At 48.8% G+C, this 21,976-nt stretch overlaps 2 protein-coding genes across 2 annotated transcripts; both read right to left on the reverse strand.

The window, feature by feature from the left end:
* Positions 1–3,063: 3,063 nt before the first annotated feature.
* LOC122681749 (ankyrin repeat domain-containing protein 26-like) lies at positions 3,064–6,605 on the reverse strand. Its single transcript, XM_043884176.1, has 3 exons — positions 6,373–6,605; positions 3,710–3,824; positions 3,064–3,547 (listed from the first exon to the last, which is right to left on the reverse strand). Exons 1-3 carry the CDS (start codon positions 6,603–6,605, stop codon positions 3,368–3,370), a joined length of 528 nt encoding a protein of 175 aa, XP_043740111.1. The 3' UTR covers positions 3,064–3,367.
* A 5,836-nt stretch (positions 6,606–12,441) lies between these two features.
* Positions 12,442–21,381, reverse strand: LOC122681750. The gene is made up of 8 exons (XM_043884177.1): positions 21,190–21,381; positions 20,850–20,917; positions 19,496–19,631; positions 19,275–19,293; positions 19,074–19,222; positions 15,637–15,810; positions 15,297–15,471; positions 12,442–13,767 (listed from the first exon to the last, which is right to left on the reverse strand). Exons 1-8 carry the CDS (start codon positions 21,379–21,381, stop codon positions 13,547–13,549), a joined length of 1,134 nt encoding a protein of 377 aa, XP_043740112.1. The 3' UTR covers positions 12,442–13,546.
* Positions 21,382–21,976: the final 595 nt, after the last annotated feature.

A 21,976-nucleotide genomic window follows, 5' to 3' on the forward strand; every position in this document is an offset into this window, starting at 1 on the left:
GTTACCAATAAATATGCACTCAGCATTTTCTCGGGGAGTTGCTCTTCCGTGAACTCTCCCCACGCTCTCTCTCATAATCCTGTGTGTCTGGGAGACTCATTCAGGGTGAAACCGCCACAACCAACTTAAAAATTCTAATTTGAAAAATTCAATCCCATCCTTAAGAGATTCTTTTAAAATATGGAATCAATTATAGATTAATTAGACTGTCTTTAAAACTTCGAAATAGTTATCAAAATAAACTATAAATCAAGAATTGGAAACTCAAATGCTTATGGAGGGGGAAACCTGGTGACCTAAGTGAAAAAGCCAGGTGAGGCTGGCAAACCCGCAAACACACGCCCCATACAGAAGGGGAGGCCTCCACATGCAGACCAAACAGTAGAATGGGCTCAAGGGGGACCAGATTTGGGTCTCTGAGAAGCCTGAAACGCAGACATCAGCATGAGTTTGCTAAATTTTAAATGTTGACTCAGCTTGTGGAGGTAGGTAAGCTAAACATAACCAAGGACCACATTTGGTCTGTAGCCCATTTGTGCTTTTACATTTTGCTGTTTCCAAACAGGTGGGTATAAAGCAAATATTTGTATGTGAAAGCTTTCCTTTCTTGAGTATCATGTGTTTCACAAGAAAAGTGGGTCTCAATATGTAATAAAAATTGCTATTGACTCATACTTTTATTAAAATAAATTTAAAAAACAAGACTCAAAATTCCCACTTGAAGAATGTTTCCACTGCTTGTTAAAACTACAATCTCTTTCTAGAATTCTCTCAGATTATTAACCAAATGGTTAGTGAGTTCCTAAGACTGCTGAAACTAAATGATTCAAACAATCCCCATCTGGACGGACTACATGGGTTTTGATGTTTAAAGCTGTCCTCTCGCTTATGCCAGGGCTCAGCAAATCTAACAGACACACTGCAAGAGTCTGTCCTGCTGACACCAAAAGAAGGCTCATGAATTACTGTTACCGCAGTCAGAAAAACCCTGCTGGTAACAAACATCTGTTGACCTAATGACCTGGTTGGTAACAGAAAGTATAAAATTCTTAAAGGGTCAGACTCTACAGATGAAGTGACTTGGCCATGAGCAAATCTCTAAAGACTCTTGGAGTGTCACTGAATAATTAGTGGTTGGAAGAAAAAGGAGTTATATCACTCAAGCCAATAGATATTGCCAAAAATGTTCCTTTTAACTTCTCAATCACAGAGGCAGAGGAAAAAGTCAGGCTAATATTGCTGCAAAGGAGGGAGCTGATGGAAGTAGCTAGCATTGGCCAAACTCCAACTCTTCTATAGATTACTTGTTTTTGAGATAGGTGCACTAGAAATTATACTTAATCACTCCATAGTTCTTCACCAAGGATCCTATCAGAATCTCAAGGAAATATTTCTAAATACACAAGTCCAGGCCGTCCTCGATTTATTCCATCAAAATCTTCAGGGAACAGCCTAGGTTTGTAAATTTTTTTATAAACTTTCCCAACGGATTGTGGTTTTCACCAGTACAATCTAGCTGAGAATTAGCCCAGCAAACATTCCAGTCTCATCTCTAACCCACATGGCCAATCCCTTCTCTTACTTGAGGATTTGAAGAAAAAAGAAAAGTGTAAGAGGCAAGAGTCATCAAAACAGAATTAAATTTTCCTGGGTAAATAATGGTAGAACAGGGACTAATAAACACAAAAGGCAACCTGATCTCATTGTTTATAAACCCCTTCCTTTCCATCAAGACCTTCTAGATTGAGAGCAGAGTCTAGACTCTTATCTAACTGGCTGTTTCTGCCAGAATAGGATAATATTTCTGTTCAATATTTGTTCTTCTCTCTTCTTTCCCACTTAATCACCACCTTTTCACTGCTGATCTGATTTCTGCAGAGTCTTTCTAAAACTGATACCTAGGCAAGTCTCCAACTCATTCAATCTCTTTCTCAAAATAACAACTATTATACCTGAAACTGAAAAGCACCTTACCAAAATATATAAACTGAAGGGGGAAAACAACAAAACCAAAACCTCAGGACTTCTGTGGTGGTTCAATGGCTGGGTCTCAGCGCTCACAGTGTAGGGGGTCTGGGTTCGATCCCCGGTCAGGGAACTAGACCCTGCATGCTGAAACTAAGACCTAGCACAGCCAAATACACATTTAAAAAAAAAAAAAAAACAACCCTCTTCTTGGCATTTCCCCAACTGCCAAAATTCCAGCCTGATCTGTGTTTTTCAGCTGCTCGCTCCTTTTCCTTTCCTTTTAGCCTCTGAAGCCTTGGGCAATGAGAGAGAAATCATTTTTATATAAATCATTTCTTCATAAAATTGGAATGTGTTAACAACAGCAACATTTCTATTATGTTGTCAAATGCTTGTTTGAGTTTTAAGACAAAGTCTACTTCTCCTAGGCAAATTTTGCATTACTGTGTTATTTTAGACTAATTAGAAAAAATTTTTTTTTTAAGTAAGGGAAAAATACTTGGAAAAAGTTTTACCTTTAACAATTGCTGTGTTATCACAGATATCTGCCATAAACACAAAAAAGAACCCTTTGCCCTCTAATGCTTCTTGAGCAATATCGTGATTTAAAGTGACATCTTAGACAATCAAGTGTTTTCAAAATATTTTCACTCAGGGAAGGCTGGAGCTTCCAAACAAGGGAAACTGCGCCCAGCTGTGAGAGTGGGGAGCTCTCTCTGCAGCTCCTGGCGGGGCTGCAGCCACAGGAGAAAGAGCAGGAGGGGCAGCTTCACCACCACCAGCTCCCCACACTCAGCTGCAGCCCCGCCGAGCAGCCCCCCAGGGCTGAGTGTGGGAGACCCGAGGTGTGCACCTGGCGAACCAAGTGGTCACCAGCACAAGTGAACGCCCTGGCTGGTGTCAAACGTGACCTGACCCACTTCACCGGATCTCAGAACAGGGGTCCTGGAGGGCTCAGGGCTCCAGGCCTGCTGCCTCCCTGGCCCACTTGCACCCCCCAGCTCCCCCTGCTGGGCACTGGTTCTCCTTCCTCCTACCCCCATCCCTCCCCCAGCAGCTGTGCCCATTCCCTGAGCCCCTGGAAGCAGCCACCCACCACATCACTTCACTCTCCCCAGGCCTTCATTCTTTGTAGGACTTGAGCCTACCACCCATTCCTGAGCACTTTCTAGTGGGAAAATCTTCCTTCTGGGGTAGAAGGTGGCTGAGAGAGACAGCGTTGCCCTTTCTGTGGGCTCTGACATGTTCCACCCAACCCCTGACTTGGCTTTGGAGTTGTTTCCATGGTAACAGGGCCTGCTGGACACTACTCAGTCTATCTATTTACATCCTGTTATCAAAAAAACACTACAGTTTAGAAAAATGCTTTGCCAATATTTTGTCAATAAAGTTAGTTGAGCTATACCTCGTTCCTGGCTTCTATATTGGCGTCATAGGAAAGCAGCTTTGCTGCGAGTGATACATTCTGGCAAAAGACAGCGTGGTGGAGCGCGGTGTTGCCATTGGCATCCGTGAGGTTCGGGTCGGCGCCGTGCTCCAGCAGGAGAGTCGCGCACTCCTCCTCTTGGCATTCTACGGCCTGTCAGCGTTGTGCCAAGAAACAAGAGTGTGAGTTCTGGGAATTCAAAGGAAATAGCCCACAAGTTCACCAGTTCCCTCTATTTCAACGAGATCAACTCATTGTTAGTCTCAGTGGTTAAATCACACCCGTCTCATGTGGACACGGCTCGCTGCCCCGTACCTTCATCAGCGCGGTCCTGTTTTCACTGTCACAGAGGTTAAGCTGGCATCTTCTCTCCAGGAGGAAGGCCACCACCGCGAGATGGCCATTGGCACAGGCCAAGTGGAGCGCAGTCCTACGAAAGCAAGACAAGTTCTTAGGAAAATGTAGTGTAACTGTTTCAGAACAAACAACTCTTGGTGTGATTGAAAACACTCAACAGCATAGTACTCGTATGCCTCTAGAACAAATATTTCACTTTCTTCTGGAGAAAGAGCAGGATATTATTCGTTTAGCTCCTCTTGTTGCCGCTACTGCTGCTAAGTCGCTTCAGTCGGGTCCAGTTCTGTGCGACCCCATAGACGGCAGCCCACCAGGCTCCGCCGTCCCTGGGATTCTCCAGGCGAGAACACTGGAGTGGGTTTAGCTCCTCTTACACAGTAATGAAAGAACAGGCTACTTGAATAGAATGCGCGAGACCTTGAGATTCAGCTCAACTGGAGTTTAAATTTGACTTTGTCACTTATTAGCTGTCGCTCACCCTCTCTGTACCTCAATTTCCTCACCAACAAAATGGAGAGAGAGGAGTGGTTATCTCATAGGACAGCACTGCGATGCTTAAATGAGACCCATGCACAGGGTTTAGAACTGTTCCCGGCACAGATAACAGCTAGTAATTGTTAGATTATATTATCATACTTACTACTACTACTACTATCTTACAAGGACAACATCTGAATGAAGTCAAAGGACATTACGCCTCCTTTGCAGATATGTTTAGAGGATTAGAGACAACATTGTACTTCAATGATTCTAATATGCTCATTTTCTCACATTTTAACGTCTCTGACATTGGAATATAATTTATAATTCACAGACATTACAACTGTAAATTGTAGCATTTTTGTTTGTTCATTTCTCGTCTTTCCGGTTGTCTAATCACCATGAGGGGTTTTCGTCTAAGTTTCTTTAGAGATGATGCATATTATATATTATTATATAATACAGGTGCACAACACAGTGATCCCCAACTGTGAACAGTTACACCGCATTTAAAGTGACTATAAAATATTAACCATATTTCCCATGTTGGACAATATATCCTTGTAGCTTGCATGATTTTAGTTCCCTCACCAGAGATCGAACCCTGGGCCCAGAGCAGTGAGTCTTAACCACTGGACGGCCAGGAAATTCCCAAGATTCCCTTGACTTCTGAAAAGGCTGAAAGTTGTCACGGGATACCATTCCTCACAAAAAATTCTAAGTTAAATTGAAAGTGACAAATTATTTTTATCTGTGCCACATTCCTACGAATGCCAGAAAGACAAGCCCTGTCTGCTCATCCGACTTCCCTACAGACAGCTTGCTCTACAGACATTTTTAAATTTGGGGGGTTGCTAAATCAACTTTCAGATTTCTGGTTTTCTTCTTTTTCTTTTTTGGTGCCGAAACCCAGGAAACTCCACAATTCTTGCCTTTGAAATCACTCTTAGACAGGTCCTTGGGGTGGGATATATGTATATTCCCAACCGATTTATGATGTTGTACAGCAGAAACCAACACAACATTGGAAAGCAATTACCATCTAATTAAAAAAATATTAAGGTTAATAACCAGTAGAACTAGAAAAAAAAGAAGGTCTTTGTCAGTATGCAAAAAATGTATAAATAGGAATTTCAGTTGTCTTCTGGTACTTTTCTCACTCTGTGTTTAAAATTTTTGATCCATACTCCATTTGAAACTTTTTGGTGAGATAAAAAAATCTAGTTACTTTTATCTAAATAGTTACCAGGTTATTTCTACACCATCTACACATAATTTATCTTTTCTGATAGAAAATGTCATCCAGCAAATTTTGATATCTAAAAGGGCAAATCTTTGCCTCCTACACAAAACTTTTAATTTCATCACAACAATTAAAGACAGCATGTCTAACCCCAAATCTTTAAAACCACGATCTGTTTCTTTAGTTTAAACATGGAAAGACCATATACCCTAGGAAAATGTCCTCCTCTTCAAGGACACAGCCAGCTTCCTACTTCAAAGCTGTCTTCTAAGGTCCTTCAGCAAGGAACATATACACAGAAGTGTACACTGATATAAAACAGATATTGCATTGTATCTGAAGAATTTTTAATCCAGAAGTTGACCTGCCATGGAGATTATTTTCTCACTATGCAGTTTTCTGTAATATGTAACATTATGGTATAAAAATGTGTACGTTAAAAATAAGATGCCGACAACATCAAAAATCTGTCCACTGCCAATATCCACAATGGATGATCAATGGGAAGAAGAGTTTTCATAAATCACAAGAGAAAAACAATGTGAGAGCTAGGGAGTTCCAGAAGATTTCTTGAGGGCTATAGAACTTGAGAGCTCTTACTCAAGAGGAGATCATGTTAATGCATGCATAACAACAAATGAAGAGAAGGAAGAGGAAGAAGGAAAAAAAGATGCTATTCATGTTTTATTTCAGTTCTGTGATTACTGACGTTCAGTTAAATAACTTTAAAACGACCAGTAAAGTGCTCTATGAGGGGAATTATTAGCAGGTCCGAAAGTAACTAAGGCTTTTGCAGCCTATCAAGTCTGTGGGGCGCTGGATCCAACAAAGGTGTCTGTGAGCTTTGGAGGGGAAACTCACAGGAGGGACCCCTGCCAGGCCCTTCCTCCCCGCTTACCTGTTCCTCTTGTCCTTCTCGTTCAAGGCATTCTCTCCAAGCAACAGGACCTGCTGCACTTTAGCTACGTTGCCTACGCTGGCAGCTTTGTGAATCTTTCGGAGGTCCTTGTCTCGGATGTGGTACCAGGGCTGGAAGCTGGTTTTATGATGACCTCTGTCTCTCCCCAGGCTGATGGAGGAGCCGAAGGGTGACACGCCCTTCTTACTCCTGAAGCCAAAAAGCTTCTTCATCGCAGAGCCTACAGGCTCCAAACACACCTCAACTCCCCCTCGGCTCTTCGCGGTCCCCTAAACCCAACACGAGCACTAGAGGTAAGCCAGAGCCGTCCCGCCACAACCTCCCAGCTGGGAAGCTCAACGGTTTGGAATCTTGCATCCCAGAATGATCGTCGCTAAGTGACGCCTCTAAACACATTGCCCGTGTGCCAGAATGCCCAGTGTGCATGTGCAAGAACTGGAAATGCATTTTTTGAAAGAAACAAACAATATCAATAAACCCTTAACTAAGGTAAGAAGGAAAGAGAGGAAACTGAAAGAAACAGAAAGGAAAGCGACATTACAACAGATACCTTAGAAGTAAAGAAGCATAATCATAAGGGACCATTATTATTGATGAACAATTGCAAACTGGAAAACATAGATAAATTCTGAAAAACATACAATCTGTCAAGACTAAAACAAGAAAAAGTAGAAAAACTCAACACTCCAATAAGAAATAAAGAGATTCAAATATTAATTAAAAAAAAAAAACTTCCCCAAAGCTAAAAGCTTAGGACCAAATGGATTCAGAGAGCAAATCTACCAACATTCAAGTAAGAAGTAAAAGTAAGACTATGCTGAAAAAACACTTGACCAAATTCACAACCCATTCATGATTTTAAAAAAATACAGTAAAATAGAAATATCCTCAACACAATAAAGGCCATTTATAAAAAGCATGAAAAGTGAAAGTGATAGTCGCTCAGTCGTGTCTGACTCTTTGCTAAGGCATGGACTGTACACGCCATGGAATTCTCTAGGCCAGAATATTGGAATGGGTAGCCTTTCCCTTCTCCAGGGGACCTTTCCAACCCAGAGATAGAACCCAGGTCTTTCGCATTGCAGGCAGATTCTTTACCAGCTGAGCACCAAGCAATCCCAGGAACACTGGAGTGGGTAGCCGATCCCTTCTCCAGTAGATCTTCCTGACCCAGGAATCGAACCGGAGTCTCCTGCATTGCAGGTGGATTCTTTACCAACTGAGTTAACAGGGAAGCTAGCCTACTTGGGGAAACAGCGTCTGATAGGAGGAAAAGCAGGGACCAAGAAGCTTTGACCAGGATGGCTGCCGTCTTTAAAAACAAAAACCCCCTCTGTCCTGTGACTGATTCATGCTGATGTTTGGCAGAAGCCAGCACAATACTGTAAAGCAATTATCCTTCAGTTAAAATTAAATTAAACAAAACAAAACCTCTCCCTCAACCATGCTGGCCCCTTCACCTGCAGCCTGAACGGTGCTCAACCCACAAACGAAGACCCTGAAGGAGCTGCCCAGCCCCACGCTCTCCTCCTCGCCGCAGCCTAGATTCTGCTCCCTCACTCTGTGGAACTGTTCTCCTCTCTGCCACCGGAGTGGAGAGGAGCCGAAATCAAAATCAAACGGCTCGCCTACAGGTGAAGGGGGAGAGCCCTCAGCACTTCCGGTCCCGGGTGCCAGATGGTAAGGTTCAGAGAAAGCTGCCAGTGCTGTTACCGGGGTACAAACGTCACGTGGTGAGGCCACGAGCTGGATCCTCACTGGAGGGAAAAAGAGCGCAAGACCCTCATCTGTCCCCACAGATGGGAGGGGCGGGTTGGCGTGCATGCGGTCACGGGCTGTGGTCACTTCCCGGCGGGGAGGGGACTCCTGCCCTGAGTCTGTGTGGCTGACACTGCGCTCTGATTAAACGTATCCCGGGTGGGGAGAACAGCTGGAGCACATGTTCAGCCTGCCTCAGCCTGGCTCCCAGGAAAGAGCAACGAGCTTTTTCTCTTCCCAGGTAGTGGCGGAGGCTGGGAAGAAGCAGGGAACACACATTGGCTCAACAGCACATTCTGATCCAGACTCACAGTGTAGTATAAACCTATCATTTCTGATCCCGCAGGACAGGCAACGGCCAACCTGAAAGGCAGTGAAATTGGCCCAGGTGTGAACCTGGGTGTGTGTGGGGCGGAGAGAGAGGATTCTTTATCACGGACATGGATGGGCCCTGGGTGGGGGTGGGGGCTGTTTTCAGCCCGTGAATGAGGCTGAGGGATGGGAGAATCATGTCTCCGTGATCGAGGCAAGTGCAGCCGGCAGCTAAAAGCGGTCCTTGGGCCACTGTGTCCACATTTGCTCCCTAGTTACTTTCTGAAGCTGTCAGAGCACAAGAAATCTGTCTAAAGGGAGCTGGGATGCTAGCGTTCAGATGCTTATTAAAGAAACTACATCTGTAGGAGGGTAGAACCCAAGGGCCATGTCTGGGCCCTCAGCTTTGAGAAGAGAGATCATAGTCATATGCGGATAAGACAAAGAGCGTTTTGAATGACTACTCTGGCTCTGCCCCTAAATGAACCTCAGATACTTCAACCAATTTTCTCCATTTTTCTATGGATCCATGTATCTATCTTCTGTCTACTGTGATTTCAGCCTGCAAATTAGACTGTTTGCCTGGGGAGGAAGAGGGATAGATCATGCCTAGCAAGGCCGTTCCAGCACCGATCTAGCACTAATATCAACTAACCCCCACACTGATAAAGAAAAACCCTAGCTTTTCCCTAGCAATTTCTCTGGAGGCTGAGGGTCTGAAGCCCTCTGAGCCTCGGAGCAGGGTTCATGCACAGCTAGGCGGGGGCATCACTGTCGCCCCAGGGCGGGTGTTCCCACCTTATCAGCCAGGCTCAGGGACAGGCAGGCAGCGGTGGGAAGACGCAGATGGGAACTGCAGCTCTCTCCAGGGTACAGCAGATGTCTGAGAAACCAGAGGTGACAAAAGCACTCCCAGAGTGAGTGGGAAGTCAGCAAGGACACAGGTCGGCAGGTGAAAATCTACTATGCTTCTATGTCCTGACAGTGAACGTGCAGAAACCCACGTGAGAAACAAAACACCATTTCCGCCCTGGCCTGGAAAGAGCTTGAAAGTCGTGACTCCCACCCTCCCAACAAGAACAAAGAAAAAGCGGAGTCACTGAGAGTCAACAACTCTTCTGAGATCCATCAGAGAACTGAAGTCACAGGGCAAACCAATGCTCTGGAAACCGGAAAGAAAAATAGGCGAAGAGCGTCACAGCTCACCAGGAGTCAAAGGCTGGAGGCCTAAACAGAGCGGCTGCTGTGGGTAGAACCGGGTCCACAAAGTCACCGATGTCTGGAGACAAGGCTGCTAACAGGTCATTATGGTTAAATGTGCTCACAAGGTGGGGTCCTAACCCAACGGGACAGTGACTTTATAAGGAGACACAGTGAAAGGGGGCTGCCCACAAGCGTGGAAGAGCCTCATGGGAACCAAGCCAGCCCCGCCTTGATCTTGGCCTTGAGAACCCTGGGAAACAAACTCCTGTAGTTTAAGCCGCCTGCTTGTGACATTCTGTACGGAGTCTGAGCAGACTAGGACGGCGACTGTTCTGAAGACACAGAGCGTTCTGCTCTCTGCCCTCAAGGGAAACCTCCTTCTCTACCAGGCCGGAATCAGCAAGGGGAAGAGGGTAACCAACTAGGGCTGCTCTAGCTCTTCTGACTCAGGGTCACTCACCTACTGGAGTGGCTAAAATAACAGTGACAACACCCAGTGTGGACAGGGATGTGGGGCAACTGAACCTAGCATACACTGCTGGCGGGAACATAAACTGTTAGTAGCCGCTCTGGATAACAGCTGGGCAATTTCATATAAAATTAGACATGCAACTGTGGTGCCAATCAGCAACTGCTCTCCTGGGCATTTATCCTGTGAAATGAAAACCTACATCCACACAAACACCTGCCTAGGAATGTTCATTGCAGCTTCTGTGACAGCCCAAAACTGGAATCAGCCCAGCCATCCTTTCAAAGGGGAGCATTAAGACAACTTGGTTCTAAATTGGGAAAGGAGTACGTCAAGGTTGTATACTGTCACCCTGATTATTTAACTTATATGCAGAGTACATCACGTGAAATGCTGGGCTGGATGAATCACAAGCTGGAATCAAGACTGACGGGAAAAATATTAATAACCTCAGATATGCAGAGGACACCACCCTTATGGCAGAAAGCAAAGAGGAACTGAAGAGCCTCCTGATGAAAGAGAAAGAGGAGAGTGAAAAAGTTGGCTTAAAACTCAACATTCAAAAAACTAAGATCATGGCATTCAGTCCCATCACTTCAGGGCAAATAGATGGGGAAACAATGCAAACAGTGACAGACTTTATTTTCTTGGGCTCCAAAATCACTGCAGATGCTGACTGCAGCCATGAAATTAAAAGACTCTTGCTCCTTGGAAGGAAAGCTATACTGGCCTATATATCCATGTATCTAGGCCAACCTAGACAGCATATTAGAAAGTGTACAAAGGTCCGTCTAGTCAAAGCTATGGTTTTTCCAGTGGTCATGATGGATGTGAGAGTTGTACCATAAAGAGAGTTGAGTGCTGAAGAATTGATGCTTTTGAACTGTGGTGTTGGAGAAGACTCTTGAGAGACCCTAGGACTGCAAGGAGATCCAACCAGTCCATCCCAAAGGAGATCAGTCCTGGGTGTTCATTGGAGGGACTGATGCTGAAGCTGAAGCTCCAACAGTTTGGCTGCCTGATGCGAAGAATTGACTCATTGGAAAAGACCCTGATGCTGGGAAAGATTGAAGGCAGCAGGAGGGGATGACAGAGGATGAGATGGTTGGATGGCATCACCGACTCAATGGACATGAGTTTGAACAAGCTCTGGGAGCTGATGATGGACAGGGAAGCCTGACGTGCTGCAGTCCACAGGGTTGCAAAGAGTCAGACACGACTGAGCGACTGAACTGAACTGAAGACAAGCTGTGGGACATTAACGCCTTGGAATGCCATCCTGCGACAGGAAGAAAGAAACTGTGGACACACGGCAGGGAATCATGCTATGTGAGGAAAGGCAATCCCAAAGATCTCATTCTGTATGATTCCTTTTGTGTCACTTGTGAAATGACACAATTTTGGAAATGAAGGACAGTTAGTGGTTTTCAGGTGTTGAGGCTGGGGTACGTGGGCAGGAAGACAGATGGCAGATGTAGTTATGAATAAACAATATGAAGGACCTTGTGGAGACATGAGCCTGCACAGGGAATAAAACCGTGTAGACCTGACACCCACATGAGTACAGAAGTAAAGCTGTGGAAGCATGTGGCCTTTCTGGGTGGTCCAGTGGTTAAGAATCTGCCTTCCGAGGCAGGACACTGGGGTTCCATCCCTGGTTGGCGAACTGAGATGCCACGAGCCGTGGGGCGATGAAACACTCCCCCAAGAAAAAGAACACCCCCCCTCCAAAACTGGGGAAGTTAAGACCTACGGAGTGCATCAATGTCAATAGCTTAGCTGTGATGCTCATTAAGGGCTGATTTGCGCCCCTCACACCCCAATTCACATGCTGAAGCCCAAACCTCCAAGACTGTACTGGAGTACTGTACAGAGGGACTGCAGTTGGAGATGGGGACTTGAAAGAGCTGATTAAGGCAAAACGAGGTCGTATGAATCCAGTATGATGGTGCCCTAATAAGAGATGACGACACAGACACACCTGAAGGATGAACGGGAGAGGACAGTTGTATACAAACCAGAGGGGCCTCAGAAGAAACCAGCCCTGCCCTGACCTTGAACTTGTAACTCCGAGAACTGTGAGGAAATAAATTTCTGTTGTATAAGCCCCTCAGTCTGTGGTGGTTTGCTATCACAGCCCTAGCAAACTAACACAGACACTATACTAAAGTTTCACAAAACATGACCACTGGGGGAAACTGGACAATCCACTCTGGATTCCACACTTTAATCCTCAGGCACTTTTATGAAATCAATACCACATTCTCAGCAGTTTAGAGCTGAGCTCATTTGAATTTTATTAAAAAAAAAAAAAAAAAAAAAAGCCAAACCCTTCTCAGATGAGGCGCTGATGGTGAAAGCTGAAATCCACTGACGGGTGTCCCTCCACAATACACACAGCTCCTGCCTCAGTGCTCAGGCCCCTGCCCTGGACCCCTGACTCCGATACACTGAAATCCACAGACCAGGAATGAGGCTTGGACAGAAGCACAGCTGAAACCACTATCAGGACCAGAACAAACCGAGTCCACTGGCCCAGGAAGGCTGTGAGAGGCCCTCTTGCCCTACAGGAATGCAGGATGCCTCCTCCGGCCCTGGAGCACGCTGTGCAGTATTTCTGTAGGACGCCTGAGCCCTCCCGTGCCCATCAAGGCTGGTTGGAGGGCAGCACAGGTCTCTGCTGACTGTTCCTGGAATGTGGGTTATCTGTGAACACTTACCACTTTCTACAGCAATGCCCTCTGAGCTTCTTCTACGATGAGCAAACCGCGTCCGGGATGGGTGGTTGGGGTGGGACCACTGAGCTGGCCCTTACCTCTGTGCAGCCTCTGTCCTTCCTGAAGCTTCAAGCTCTTGTCAGATCTTCCCCACTTCATTTTTCAAGAGCGTGATTTCTTCAGAAAGATTTTCCAACTTGATTCTGTATAACAAATTTTTAAAAGAAAGAAGAGTGGGAATTCCAGGAGTTGGTCACCCGACAGAGCCTGGTCTTGCAATGACCCCCAGCCACACTTTCCTTCCCTGGATGGGGACACAGGGGCCAGCTCCTTCCCTGTACCCAGTGTTAACTTGCTCTGGCTTGCATTTCCCAAAAGATAAGCTACAGAAAAACAAAGCTTTCTTAGCTCCTAAAAGAGCCATTGACTAGCGAATTCAGCACCTTGGTTCTCTGTGTTTCCAGCTGGCCCATTCTGCATCTTCTTACCTTCACTGAAACATAAGAGCTGAACAGGCCTGTAACAAGGGGTACAGATGTCAGAGAATGGAGCCTTCTCTGCCCAGCCCCCTGGGGCTGAAAGCTGCAAACACCTGTCTCAGTCCCGGCTGCAGACCCAGCTGTGACAGCACGTGGCAGGTGACCAGGAAACCCGGTCCAATGATCCAGACACCACTCAGACTGGAACCGAGACGTTAGCTGTGGGGCCAACAAGCCAAGGCGTGCCGTGAGTCAGGAGAAGCAGAGAGGACCAGCACAGCCCGCCGGGCCTGGGGCCTGGGTGGCGCACTAGGACAGCACTGGGCTCCTGTGCCTGTCCACAGGAAGTGCCCGAGACAGACGGCAGAGAGGGCGTGTGGCTGCTGGGCTGCTCCCACACTGAAGCCTGCAGCTTGTCGTTGCGGTCCTGCAGGTCCTGTGGGCAGAGCCAGACACTTCCTCCAGCCACTGCGGCCACCAGGCCCAGGAGCGGGGCGCAGGGCCGGCACCCGGGGAACAGTTCAGGCCCCAGCAGGGCAGGTCCTAATTTCCAGGACGGGGCACCGACACTAGACCCGAACTGCTCCGGGAGCAACAAGAAGCAGGAGTCATTTCCCAACTTCTAATGCCTGGCACCACCTTCCATCACCAGATACACAGAAGGGACTCAGGGGGAAAAAACTGCAGTGAAAATGAGAAATGGAGAAAACACAGAGACCTTTGAACACCTGAAACTACAAGAGGTTGGGGGAGTATGCTCATAAGGGGTAGGGGAGGTTTGGGGGGACATGAGGCTTAACAGGAAGGGTCTCTGGGACCTTCCTGGCGGTGCAGCGGTTAGGACTGAGTGCTTTCCCTGCAGGGGATGCGGGTTTGCTCCCTGGTTAGGGAACTAAGATCCTGCAAGCTGCATAGCACAGAGGGAAAAATAAAAGAGGTAGGGTCGCGTCTGTAACAAACATCGTTTATCCACCCAAAGAATGCAATGTAACTCAACAAGCCCACTTGGTACCCGTCTTGTATAGGACCAGGAAGGGCGGCGTTCCCAGTCCGCTCTCCCAGGTGGTCCCTCGACCCGAGCACCACGTGCGCCCGTGACGGTCGGTCCACGTGCTCCTCCCCCCGGCTCGGGTGGGCCGTGGTCACCCGACCTGGAGGACGCCACATGCGATGCCACTTCCAGCTGGCTCCTTCCCCCGGGACCCTGCCTCTGAGGGAGGCCAAAGCAGCCAACACCACGTGCAGCCTCAAGGCCCCACATCCCCCTCTGATTTTCCTTTTTTGGGGGCTGCGCCATGCAGTCTGCAGGATCCTAGTTCTCCAACCAGAGATCACACCCGTGTCCCCTGCATCCGGAGTGCAGTCTTAACCACTGGGCCACCAGGGCAGTCCCTCCTCTCCTCTCTGATTTTTTAATCTGAGTTTCCTCTGCAGGCAGCTCTTGTCAGTTCTTTCTGAACTCCCTGAGGGCCAGTGCCTGGCCTGTGTCCACACCCGCCCTGGGAGGAGGAGCATCTAACCGACGGCTCTAGGCCACGTGGGAGAAGGGACAGGCCCTGCAGATCTTAGAGGAAGCGCATGTTTACTAGGGTCACTGAACCTCCTTCAGAAACTGCTGAGCAAACACGCAATCTCCCCAGAGCGAGCACCTCTGTCCCGGGGGAAAGGGCAAGGCCAGGACGCGAGAGCTGCAGGGAGGCCCGTGGGGCGGCGGGTGTGTGCGCCCCGGCGCCCCGCCGCACAGTGACCCCACACAGGCCACCGAGCATCTCTGACGTGGTCAGTCTGGATCAAGGTGTGCAGCATATACGCTACAATGATCTTAAAGACCAGGTTCCCAAAGAGGGATGCAAAATCTCCCACTTAAAATGTGATTATATTGATTACATGTTGAAATGATGACACTGTGAAAGTAATGGAGTAAATAAAATGTTATTAAAATTAATGTCACCTACTTCTTTTTACCTTTTTTAACGTGATCACTGGAAAACCTGGAAGGTGGTTTCCACAGACACAGGAAACAATCAGAAGGCAGGCGCGGCCCCCATCCTGCAGCCCACACAGCTGCAGAGGAGGGCTGCACTCTCCTGGAGAAGCCAGGACGCTTCCGCTGCGGCTGAGCAATGGGCTCTCTCTGTGGCTGCAGAAAACGTTCTTTAGTGTCAAGCTCCCAGGGCCACGGGGAGGGTTCAGTCCTGGCCCAGGAAGGGGTGGGTGTGAAGAAGGCACCTTCGGGCAATGTGGCCTCCATCTTTTCAGCTGGGGGGCCCTGAGGAGGGACCCCGCAGCACCCTGAACCCCCTACCTTCAGGGTCAGGGTCAGCTTCTCACGGAGGCCGGTCTCCTCAGCCTGCAGGTGCCGCAGGTCTTCCTCCAGCCCGGCCCTCTGCCACTTGGCTGGCTCCCAGAACTCGAGCGTTCCACCTCCACCTCGGACCACAGGAGGATCAGCCTCCCCGTGTAGCCCTGCTCCAGGCGCCCGCAAGGCACACGGCTCACGGTGCATCAGGCTCCCTGGGGGCGCCACCTGCGCCTCTCCCTCCCCGGGGTCTCCCGTCAGCGCACTCGGCCTTGGCATTGGGAACTTGGTTGTTCCCACCTGACAAACAGGTGACCTGCAGTGTTGTGGGGCAGCGGAGGCCTCATGAGCTGCCCCCGTCGGGGCTGGCGGAGGTGACCTCACACAGACAAGGGAGCCAGCGGGTCCCTCGGCCCATGGGGCGAGCTAGCAGGTGACCTCTGGGTGGGTCTCTGGCACCCCTTGGCCATTCAACCTTCTCCACGTCATCAAAAACTGCACCAGTAAATAAAGGCAGCATCAGGGCCCCTGGTGACTGAAGGTGCAGAGAAGCCAGCCTCCACCACAAGCCTTGGAAAACCAGCACACAGCGAATCCCAAGGCAGACAGAAGACAGGGCGGGGGCCCTTCCCCTCAGACGCTGCAGTGATCTTTTGCAACAACCAGTCCAATCAGCAGGGAAAACAGTGCCAAATCTTAGTTTATCACGAAAGCTAGTGGAGCTGAGCTATTTAAAATCCTAAAAGATGATGCTGTTAAAGTGCTGCACTCAATATGCCAGCAAATTTGGAAAACTCAGCAATGGCCACAGGACTGGAAGAGGTCATTTTTCATTTTAATCCCAAAGGAGGGCAATGCCAAAGAATGTTCACACTATTGCACAGTTGCACATATTTCACATGTTAGCAAGGTAATGCTCAAAATCCTTCAAGCTAGGCTTCAACAGTACATAAACCAAGAACTTCCAGATGTCCAAACTGGATTTAGAAAAGGCAGAGGACCTAGAGATCAAACTACCAACATCCACTCAATCATCGAAAAAGCAAGAGAATTCCAGAAAAACATCTACTTCTGCTTCATTGACTACGTTAAAAGTCTTTGACTATGTGGATCACAAGAAACTGGAAAATTTTTCAAGAGATGGGAATATCAGAGCACCTCACCTGCCTCCTGAAAAACCTGTATGTGGGTCAAGAAGCAACAGAACCGGATATGGAACAACAGGCTAGTTCAAAACTGGGAAAGGACTACATCAAGGCTGTATTTTGCCACCTTGCATATCTAACTTATACGTAGAGTATTTCATCCAAAATGCCGGGCGATATACCAGCAACCTCAGATATACAGATGTTACCACTCTAACGGTAGAAAGCAAAGGGGAACTAAAGAGCCTCTTGATGATGGTCAAGGAGGAGAGTGAAAAGTTGGCTTGAAACTCAACGTTCAAAAAACTAAGATCACAGCATCGAGTCCCATCACTTCATGGCAAATGGAAGGAGAAAAAATGGAAATACTGACAGATTTTATTTCCCTGTGTTTCAATCCCAACGAATGTTCGAACTACCACAAAACTCCATTTCACATGCTAGCAAAGTAATGCTCAAAATCATTCAAGCTAGGCTTCAACAGTATGCCAACCGAGAACTTCCAGATGTACAAGCTGGATTTAGAAAAGGTAGAGGAACCAGAGATCAAATTGCCAACATCCACTGGGTCACAGAAAAAGCTAGAGAATTCCACAAACAACATATACTTCTGCTTCATTGACTATACTAAACCCTCTGACTGTGGAGACCACAACAAACTGTGCAAAGTTCTTAGACAGATGGGAATACCAAGCCAGCTTACCTGCCTCCTGTGAAACCTGTATGCAGGTTTCAAGAAGCAAAAGAGAGAACTAGATATGAAACAACAGACTGGTTTGCAATTGGGAAAGGAGTATGTCAACACTGTATAATGTCACCCTGCTTCTTTAACTTATATCAAGAGTATATCATGTCAAATGCCAGGCTGGATGAAGCACAAGATGGACTCAAGATGGCCGGGGAAAATATCAATAACCTCAGATATGCGGATGACACCACCTTTATGGCAGAAAGCAAAGAGGATCTAAAGAACCTCTCGATGAAAGTGAAAGAGAACAGTGAAAAAGCTGGCTTAAAACTCAACATTCAGAAAACTAATACCATGGCATCCAGTCGCATCACTTCATGACAAACAGACAGGGCAACAATGGAAACAGTGACAGACTTTATTTTCTTGGGCTCCAAAAATCACTGCAGATGGTGAATGCAGCCATGAAATTAAATGATACTTGATCCTTGTAAGAAAAGCTATGACCAAACTAGACAGCATATTAGAAGCAGAGACATCACTTTGCTGACAAAGGTCCATCTAGTCAAAGCTATGGTTTTTCCACTAGTCACGCAAGGATGCGAGAGCCGGACCATAAAGAAAGCTGAGTGCCAAAGAATTGATGCTTTTGAACTGTGCTGTTGGAGAAGATGCTTGAGAGTCCCATGGACAGCAAGGAGATGCAACCAGTCCATCCTAAAGGAAATCAGTCCTGAATATTCATTGGAAGGACTGATGCTGAAGCTGAAGCTCCAACACTTTGGCCACCTGATGCAAAGAGCCAACTCACTGGAAAAGACCCTGATGCTGGGAAAGACGGAAGGCAGGAGGAGAAGGGGATGACAGAGGGCAAGATGGTTGGATGGCATCACTGACTCAATCGACGTGAGTTTGACCAAACTCCAGGAGATGGTAGAGAACAGGGAAGCCTTGTGTGCTGTAGTCCATGGGGTCAGAAAGACTCGGACATGACCGACTGAACAACAACATCACTAAAACAGTTGCTTAACAGGATTCTCAAACCCAGTATATCTAGGCTGAAGATGAGTGGAAACTCTTCTTTTGGCAGAGCCTAGCTGGGTCCACAATCAGTTGACTGTGGTCCGAACCAGAAATGATTGGCTCGGCCTCCCTCAGACTCACCGCAGAGCTTTGGGGCGCAAGGGCAGCTGTCACTCAGGGGAACAGTTTGATGAGCGTTAATAGCCTGCACATCTTGGGGCGAGTTTTACAAACTTGATCATATTACTTCCCTCTTGAAAGGGGAAAGGTGCAGTAACATATGCCAGAGCCACATGACAGGTGCTCAGAAAACATATGCAACATCACAGCAACGAGACCTCTCTGAAAGCAACCACGTGGACAGGAAGAAACGAGGGACTCAGGACAAGTGTTAGGGGTGATAACATCTGTGGACGTGAAATGTTTGTTTATATTTTTCCTTGTGTGTGTATTTTCTAAGTTTTCTACAATGAACATGTATCCCTTAATACTTTTCTGTTAAAGTAACCTAACACAACTGCAAACACTATTTCTAAAAGTGTACTGCCTATACTGTGTTAATGATGGAGCAAAACTCAAACACCTACATGGCCCTCGAGGCCTTGTGTCCCCCAACCAGATTCTTGGATGGAGATAGCGAGTCTCCGGTTCTCCGATGCAGAAAGAACTTCACCGAGTCCCTTCGGGGTGGTCGGGAAAATCAGGTCAACCAGGCTGAGACCAATGCAAATCCATTCTCAGCTCCCTGACTGATGGCCTGAAATCAGTCACCATTATCTTGTGGGCACGTTGGGAGGGCAGCACTGGCTGCAGAGGAAGGGCGTGTGCAATCAGGCTGCCCGCCACCAGCCGGGCTGACTCTGCGGGAGTCCACTCAGCCCACTGCATGGGTGATGCCTAGTCTGCGGGCTTCCTGCTGTGGGCTCAGGTGAGACAGCAGGGCCTCAGCTGGCAGCAGCCTGTGTGCACCATCCACCCTGGGCCAGGACCCCGGCAAGACCTACCTGACCTTCTCCTCCGCGAGATGCTCCAGGGCAGAATGGAGGTCATCCATCTCTTTCACAAACTCCAGGTTCCTCTGCTCAGCTTTCTCCAGGTCTTGTCTCGCCTTATCTCGCTCCCTGGCCATCTGCTCCACCTGCGCCCTGCAGGAAGGAGGGAGGGATCACTGGGGACACTGCTCTGGGCCTAGTGAGCTGGTCTGAAGGAACAAACTCAGCTGGCCTGAGTGCTGAGCAGTGGCTGGCGCTGGGCTCTCACCCACCTCCTGTGCGTGCGTGCCAAGTCACTGCAGTCGTGTCCGATTCTACGCAATCCTGTCCGATTCTACGCAATCCTATGGACTGAGACCCCCGGGCTCCTCTGTCCATTGGATTCTCCAGGCAGGAATACTAGAGTGGGCTGTCATGCCCTCCTCCAGAGGATCTTCCTGACACAGGGATCGAACTCGCATTTCTCACGCCTCTTGCATTGGCAAGTGGGTTCTTTACCACTAGGGCCACCTGGGAAGCCTGACCCTCCACCTACCAGGATGGTTTCTGCAGTTATTGAGTCTCTTTTACAGAAGTACATACAGCAAGAAGCCAACTGGCCTGCAATGGGGTTTCTATCAGGTTTCTGAACCAGGAGGTTTGAGCCCGGGGCGGGCACTGTTCACTTCTCCAGACGGCCTTAGAAGAGGTGGGAAATTATCCTCGCTCCGTCTTGCCTGCAGCTGGGCCTCGGACCCAGGGATCCCCAGCACCCAACCTGGGACTGGACGCATGAAGGGGAGAAGGCTGGCCACCCATTATCCTGCCCGGTCACAGCCTTGCCACCTGTAGCCTGGCACCTGACTAAGTGCCAGGGAGTTGCCCAGAGCAGAAGCGACGCCTGTCTCTGTCCGGTCACCCCAGGCCCTGCCTGAGGCTCAGTCCACCGGCTATCCGGGTGCCTGTTTCTCCCACTGGAGAAGCACCAAGCTTGTCTCCCTTCCTCATCCTCCCAAAGCAGTCTTCCTCTGGGCCCCTCTGCAGAGTTGCCTGACATCACATGTCTCATCTGTCAGTACCTAACGAGATGCAAAGTCTTGAGGATTGAGACCGGAATTACTGCCAACCTTTTCTGTAGTTTCAGAGCATCAATTAAAACACAATAACAATCTCTATGCCAACCGGTTCAGTAGAAGGATGGCCTGAATATCCTGCTCAACTGGAGCCAAACCCAATTAAAACGGAACGCATTCTTGGCCCAATCGCTATGTAGTGCTTTGTGACCGTGCTGGAAGCATCCTTTCTCATCCTGCTGGCTGCCCGCGCCCTGGGCGAGGAGGCCAGCCTGGCCAGTCACACCCCACGCCCCATCACCCACAGCGGGGCTCTTACTGGCAGAAGCTCAGCTCCTGGGGTAGCAGGCCAAGGCTGCCGAGGATCGGCTCGGAGGCCAACACGCACTGCGGGGTGAGTCTGAGATACTGAAACCTATCCTCAAAGGGATTTGTTTCAGGCTGCGGGCTTTCTCTGCTATTTACTTATTATGTTTCTAAGTTAAGATGTCCTACATACCGAGATCAAAAAATAAAGCAAAAAGCGAGGATGATGGGCCTTCTTTCCATGGGGCATGTGTCTGCGAGGTTCTCTGTCCAACCTCCCTCATGGGCAGTATCTCCCCCTAATTCCCCCGCCCAGACGCCTCTGCTGGGGCAGCTGCAAGACCGGCCGCCACCTGCAGGACCTCCCTGCCATTGTGAACGCCCTCCTGGGCCCACAAGGAGATGATCTGCTCTGGGAAGGAGAACCCGCTGCCATCATCCATGCTGCAGAAGAGGCAGGGGCCTGAGCACTCGGGACACGAGGGACGACGGGGTGGTCTGGCCGACACTCTCCTCCAGGACCTGCACGCGGGCACCAGCGCCATGAGGACCGCGGCCTCCTCACGCACGTTCTGTGACCTCACCATTGGTGCTCGGCGGGCGCGGCCTCCCCGACTCCTGCAGCAGGGAACAGGGTGCCAGGAGGACCTGCGGGGTCTGCAGGCTCCACGGAGACGACCGGAGCACACGGCTCAGGGCCGTCTGCCTGAGGCCGTGCGGGGGGACGCAGATGCAGGGCCACCCAAGGTAACCTCTCTCTGAACAAGCAATGGCTTCTCGCCTGTCCTCCCAGAAGGTGGGCCTGGGAAGGCACACGCCAGCCGAGGGAAACCCAGTCTGTGCAGAGAAACCCAAGATGGGCTTCAGAAGAGGCGGGGGGGCCTGAGTGGAGGGCTCATGTCCTCAGGATTCAGGGCAGGAGACAAGGGCAGAAAAACCCCTCAGCCGGAAAGCTGACTGGTGAGGCTGAGGTGAGGCCAGGAAGCTGTGCTTCCCGCCCCAGGGAAGGCCCTGGGACACGCATTTGCTGTTGGGAACCAGAACAAGGAGGAGCAGCGGCCCCCTCCACTCTGAGGTTGGTGTTACAGCATGGGGGCTCTAGCTCTCAGACAAGGGAGGGAACCCGGGGCCTCTGCAATG

The sequence above is a fragment of the Cervus elaphus genome, chromosome 23 (assembly GCF_910594005.1).
Source record: "Cervus elaphus chromosome 23, mCerEla1.1, whole genome shotgun sequence".
Lineage (NCBI taxonomy): Eukaryota > Metazoa > Chordata > Mammalia > Artiodactyla > Cervidae > Cervus > Cervus elaphus.